This window comes from Gossypium hirsutum, chromosome D03 (genome assembly GCF_007990345.1).
Source record: "Gossypium hirsutum isolate 1008001.06 chromosome D03, Gossypium_hirsutum_v2.1, whole genome shotgun sequence".
Lineage (NCBI taxonomy): Eukaryota > Viridiplantae > Streptophyta > Magnoliopsida > Malvales > Malvaceae > Gossypium > Gossypium hirsutum.
The window spans coordinates 42,801,575-42,808,733 of record NC_053439.1 but is presented as its reverse complement, the minus strand read 5'-3'; the positions used below and the strand labels follow the sequence as shown (position 1 = coordinate 42,808,733).

At 33.6% G+C, this 7,159-nt stretch overlaps 1 protein-coding gene across 1 annotated transcript; it reads left to right on the top strand.

The window, feature by feature from the left end:
- Positions 1 to 555: 555 nt before the first annotated feature.
- LOC107949658 (21 kDa protein) lies at positions 556 to 1,517 on the top strand. The gene has a single exon (XM_016884383.2). It carries the CDS (start codon positions 709 to 711, stop codon positions 1,312 to 1,314), a length of 606 nt encoding a protein of 201 aa, XP_016739872.1. The 5' UTR covers positions 556 to 708; the 3' UTR covers positions 1,315 to 1,517.
- The last annotated feature ends 5,642 nt before the right edge of the window (positions 1,518 to 7,159 follow it).

Sequence of the window (7,159 nt, the reverse complement as noted above, 5' to 3'; positions counted from 1 at the left end):
ATGTCATGTTGTGATTGTGACACGTGGTGACTTTAACTGAAAAAAATTAGGGGTAGTTGAAGTACCCAATTGAGTGAAAAAAATAGGGACTTAATTGTTTTTTTTCTAAAAAAAAGTTTGAGGGTCTTTTTGATAAATTTTGAAAATTTAAGTACCTAATTGAGTGTAAAATAAAAAGGAGGGGCTTACTTACTCTTTTTAAAAAGTTTGAGCTTTTTTATACATTTTAAAAGTTCAAGTAATCAAATAACTGTAATTATTATTATGTTTGAAAAAATATACAGCCTCGAATCTAGAAAATTTGATGGGTAATTTATTTGATTCATTCAATAAACTATTCTATATTTTTTAAAAAGAAAATGAATATTTAAAAAATCAAGCGCAGCCGACAGAATTTTGTCAGTTTGTTTTAAGATGTCTACCTAAAAGACAAAGGGCCATATCGTATCAATTTTCTTTTTTTCAACTGTAACCGATTTGTGTTACCTCGTGAACACAACTTGTCCCTAATTTTCCAATAAGGGTTGGCCCTTAAGGCCTAGTTAGGACCAATTACATCACGTATGCTAGAATTACGCACATGCACATGCGGTAACATTTTCCCTATAAATCGCAGGGCTTTGCCTCCACCATTTTCATCATTCCAGCTGCTCTCATTTTTCTTTGGAAACAAAAAACAAAAAATAGAAAAAATAAAGAGCAAGAGATATGGCAAGCGCATTCTCTTATAATTCTTTTGGATTCCTTCTCATTCTTGTCGCCTTTAGTTCATTGATAAATATAAGTTCAGCTGGTAGGCAAATTGCCCCTAAAACTAGCATTGAGTTTATCAGAACATCTTGTAGTTCAACGACTTACCCTAAACTTTGTTACGAATCTCTCTTAACACAGGCTAGCATGATCCAAACAAGCCCCCAACTCATCGCCCATGCAGCCCTAAACGTGACCCTTTCAACCGCCAAGTCAACCTCGGCCTTGATGGTGAAGCTTGCCAAAAGCCAAGGATTGAAGCCTACAGAGGTGGGCGCCATGCAAGATTGCGTGGAGGAATTGGAGGACACGATAGATGAGCTGAGAAAGTCAATCAGCGAGATGGGTCAGCTTAAAGGCTCCAATTTTGGACTAATGATTAACGATATACAGACATGGGTTAGCGCTGCTTTGACGGATGAGAACACCTGCGCCGACGGGTTTGGAGGGAAAAACATGAACGGCAGTGTAAAGACTGCTGTGAGATCCAAGATTGTCACAATCGCTCATTTGACTAGTAATGCCTTGGCTTTGGTCAACAGCTATGCTTCATTTCATGGTTAGCTATTTAATCAACTCTACAGGGGAAATTTAGTCATTATTTACACTAGCAATTGTATTTATGGATTTTTAGAAATTACTTCTGTTTTCCTGGTAAATGTAAAATATATATGTGGTCCAAAGAAGGGAATGGAGATGTGTTTGTGTGTTTGTGTGTGATCTTGGTGTCTTAATGAAAATGAATGGAGTGATCTATATTATCTGCACACGTTGTATCTGTACAATACATTGCTTTTTGTGAACATAGTAAAAGTAAGTTGATGAAGCCTCTGTTGCAGCATAGAAGCAGAGGTTTTAGTTTGTTGCAAGTACATCTGGTCTTGATGTTGAATAGACATAGTAGTATTATTTTGATCTCATATTTTTGTAACTCATTTAAAACTACTTAATAACTTTACTAAATGCAAATTTTGTTTCAAACGTCAAGATTAATTTGGTATTCAAAAATATCTTGTACTTGAAATTATGAGAATTTTCGATATTAATATATTCGAGCATTCAACTTCCACTTCAAATTCTGGGCCCTTAGTCCCTACCCAATGATGATTGCCTAGCCCGTACTTAGTTGCATACTTTCTTGGTTTAATTATTAGAATAAATATCTGTCCCTAGTTTATTAGTTGTTTTTTTCTTCGGTAAAAATATGCTCACACTTGACTCGATTGTTGGATCCAAATATAAGGTACAACATTTGTTGTCCAAGTAACTCAAAGTGACTTCCACTTCAATTGCAATTTTGAACATCAATTATTTGTTACCCATTTCAATACTAAGTGATTAAAAACAATTTCAATTCATTTAAAATGAATCAAAAACATTTTAAAATGAATTCTAGGTGTTCGGAGGTGATCGGGACCAAGTTCGAGTCTCAAGTGTTAAAATAAGCCCATTTAAAATGAATTAGAAACACACTTGTAAGGCTACAATGAGCCCGTTTAGGCATAACACTCTCAACTGATTGAAAACATAGTAGAATGAGTCTCATGATATAGGCTCATAATTTTCCTTTGCACATTTAGTGGGATTGAATGCTTATTCCACCACGTCACGCTATTGGATAAAGAGACCTCTCTTATAAATAACCTGATGAACAAGGAAGAAAGGATCGATGGCCAACACCCTAAAATTACATCTTGATCGACATATCCTCTTGTCCCTATTCCGACTCTTGACATCTTTAAGTGAACTGACTTCCATTTCTCCTCCTTATTCTCCTCCCTTATTCTACACTGTATCAACACAAATATTCACCATTCAATCCAAGACCAATAATAGGTGGTAAGTGGTGTTGGACTCTAATATCGTTTGTATTCTATTTATCCAATCATTACGGGATTAAGTAATCAGACATTGGGTACTTGTATCCTTCAAAAAATAATCCCAATAATGAACATAAAAAGAGAGAGAAAAACTAACCCTGTAATCATTTTTCGGTGGGGAATTTTGGCATCCAAAATAGGAGTATCCTCTCCTTATGTTATGTTTTCAATAAAAATCATAAATGAAAAAATTAATGTATATAATATATTGTTGGTATATCAGTCTGTACAATAACCATAAATTTTGAAGAATTTATTTCATATAAATAGTTTTTTTAAAATTTATTTAATGTGTTATGAACAAATAAAAAAGAAAAAACAAAAATAGGCCTTCCTTAATTTTTATTTAATTAGGGAACTCGATATAAGTAAATCGGGAGCATGTTAGAACCATAAAATTTGATATAACAAATAAATTCGGATCTATCATGTATGATCATCAAGAGTAAAAAAGTAGATGCAAAAGTATACTTGAATCCACTAACATATTGAAATCTTCAAAATCTTATATTTTTTATCTTCTAAATTTATACATGTTATGGATCGTCCCGATTAAGCAACAAACAAGTAAAAATAGCGGAAGAAATTGAGAAGATGAACACACAAATTTAACGTGGAAAAACCCCTCCAAAGAGGATAAAAACCACGGGCAAAGATAATTTTACTATAATGGAAAAAGAATGAAGAGTACAAAAGATGGAGATAAAACTAAACCCCGAAAACCCGAAAAACAAAGAACCCTCAAAACGTAAACACAAAATTCTCTGAATGTATTATGCGTTCTAATCTAATGGGTGTCTTTACTAAGGTTGTAAAAGAGCCTATTTATAGGCTAAATTCATATGTCAAATAATAATAAAATAATCTAAACTAATCAGTGTTTGACTGAAACAAATAAACAGAGTTTAACTAAAAGATTTTTTGTCAAATTTGACTGAAAATAGGAGTCATACTTAAGAAATCTCCACATTGACTCATATTTCCACAACGCCATCTTTTCCAAAGCCCGCCATGAGCCTATCTTGAACTATGTAGGGAATTAACTGAGTCGAATCTGTGCTTAGAAACTGGAAGACTTCTAGCCTTCGACTTGTACACTGCCAAATCAAAACTAACCTGGGTCTGATTTTCACGAACACAGTGCCCTAACTTTTCAAAACCTGCATCCAAAAGAGAACCTCTCTTCAACGAAACGGTCATAAATTTTTCCCTCCTATGACCAAGTTGCCTCCGCTCCAAACAAGTTGACTTCGACTCTGTAACGGATAAGGGACATCCGATTTCACTGGTCACTGTAGAACCTTCCAGAATATAAAGACTGCCAGTTCTTTTACCTTTAAACAAAATGAGAGCTCCACGAGTTACTTTAATACCGCTCGACTCGATGTTGACTTTGCATCCTTTCAAGTCTAAAATACTTAAGGAGATGAGATTCTTTCGTAAATCAAGTCCATACCTAACATCTGAGAGTGTCCTAATTGTCCCATCGTGTGTCCTGATTTTAACAGTTCCAACACCAACTACCTTACTAGATGAATCATTTCCCATGCGCACAACTCCACCTTCAACCGAACTGTATGTAGAGAACCATTTTCTATTGGGACACATGTGGAAAGAACATCCCGAATCTAGGATCCACTTGGACGTGAGCTTGGATTTATCGCTCGTTGACACTAACAAGAAATCATCACCGCTTTCATCAGCCAAATTAGCACCAGCTACATCTTTCTCGTTACTCTCAGCAGCTCTTTTATTTCGCAGTTTATAACAATCTGCTTTGACGTGACCTAACTTTTTATAATAGCGACACCTTTTGTCTCGTTTCCTTGATGCTACTAAAACGGAAGCTTGCCTATCTGCCTTACTATCCAAATGAAGCTCATTATCGAGTTTGTCTCTACTCAACAAATGACCCTTCACATCTTCGAACGAGATTTTGTCTCTGCCATAAATCAGGGTCTCCTTGAAAGACTTGTATGAAGGGGGTAAAGAGCACAATAATAGCATAGCTTGATCTTCATCATCAATATGAACCTCAACGTTCTTTAAATCATTTAAAAGAGTAATGAATTGACTGATGTGATCTCTAAGAAGCTCACATTTGTTCATGTGAAACGTAAATAGACGTTGTTTCAACACTAAACGGTTAGCCAAAGACTTAGTCGCGTAAAGAGTTTCTAACCTTTTCCACAAGGCGGATGAGGTCTTCTAAAATACCTCCTGCAATACCGTATTCACGAGGCACAACTAGATTGCAGACAAGGCCTTTTCATCAAGTTCTTCCCATTCTGTTTTATTTAGATTCTCAGGCTTTTTCCCGGTAACAACATTTTTCAAACCGGATTGAACTAGAATTGCCATCATTCGAACTTGCCACAGATTAAAATTTGTCTCACCATCGAACTTCTCAATTTCAAACCTTGTTTTTGCCATATCTAAATGGGCTGATCTATGAAAATTAAACTAGCTTTGATACCACTTGTTAGGAATCGTCCCGATTAAGCAACAAACAAGTAAAAATAGCGGAAGAAATTGAGAACATGAACACACAAATTTAACGTGGAAAAACCCCTCCAAAGAGGATAAAAAACCACGGGCAAAGATAATTTTACTATAATGGCAAAAGAATGAAGAGTACAAAAGATGGAGATAAAACTAAACCCTGAAAACCCGAAAAACAAAAAACCCTCAAAACGTAAACACAAAATTCTCTGAATGTGTTATGAGTTCTAATCTAATGGGTGTCTTTACTAAGGTTGTAAAAGAGCTGTTTATAGGCTGAATTCATATGTCAAATAATAATAAAATAATCTAAACTAATCAGTGTTTGACTGAAACAAATAAACAGAGTTTAACTAAAAGATTTTTTTGTCAAATTTGACTGAAAATAGGAGTCACACTTAACAATACAAGTATTTTAGAAGAGGTGATTCTCTTTCCTTTCTAAATATGAGATGTTAGAAAAGTTATGTATGTGTAATTTGGGGACTATAATTCTAATATATAGCTTTTCCACGTTAACCTTAATTTCTAATTAGACCATTATCTACTAGAAATTAGTTACTAAAGTATCTACACATATTCGACTTATGCTTTGTTTAATAAATAATGCCCAATAACCCTTTAGATCACTTTCGATTTGGGCTAACATTCTATAATAGTAAATAATAACATGTAATTTTTTTAATTATATATGTGACGTCTATATAATTCAATAATCTTCTACTTGGACCACATGTCATTATATAACCTCGTGAGCTGAAAACTTTACTATCATATCCAAAAGGTATTTCGAGCAATCTCGTCCATTAATTATATTAATATAGAACTAAGACAACTTTCATTACATATATCATAACCAAATCCATCATTGATCACGTATATTAACACAACCAAATGACATATATCAAGTATGGATGTGTAACATAAAAATTACATGCAATGCGATCTAAACATGTTTATTTTCAACCATTCCTCCTTAAGCCTTAGTGTGATCAAACATTACCAAAATCAAAGTGTGAACAAACCAAATAAACTTTATTTTTGCAAAAAAAAAGCCTTAAAGTATCCGTAAATTGAAATAAAAAAAATGTTTCTATGATAGAAAACCATTTAAAATTACAAACTCCCACTAACACTAAATATCTTAAAATGACATTACCCTAAAATGAGCAGTGTCCTCATAAAAAACCTTGGGTGATAGTATCTTAGTGAGAAAATCTGCCATTACAGAGTTTGACTCAATATGCTTCATAAACACTTGACCACTTTAATTTTTTTTTTCTTTAACAACTATGGATTTAAAGTTTATGCACATTAACTTTGATGTGCTCCTATCATTATTTGAATAAATGGCTACCACAATTTGCAGCCTAATGACAAAAAAATTGCATCAATATTCCTGCAAAATCAAATTATGTATACTTGACAATCTCTAACTTCTCAGGCCTCTGACATGTGAACATGTAATGTTTTGTTTCCTAAAGATAACATATGAAAAATTTGACTACTTTTCAACTATCTATACTCGATTTACTCAAATATCTACACAACATCCCAACAATGTACATAATACATGAAAGCAATATACATGAGCATATATTAGACTCTCCACTACTGAAGTATAGAGAAATTTTGCATTTCATTAGTCTCAAAATCATTCTTGGGGAATTAATCAAGACTAAACTTATTATTGAAATCCAATATGTCATCGGCATATAAAACCAAAGACAAAATCTCACTCCTATTGAACTTGTGGTATATAATCAATAACCAAAGCCATATTAAAACTGAATGAGGTAATTACTTGGTGAAATTTATAATAACATTAAAAAGAGGTTTGTTTAAGCCCATAAATGGATTTCCTTAATTTGTAAACTACTAATTTTGTATCACATGACACAGTTTTCTGGTTGCACCATATAAATCGTCTCATCAATTTCATCATTGAAAAACACAATCTTGACATCCATTTGATGCAACTCAAGGTTAAAATATAACCATTGCAAATTTCACTAAGAAACACATTC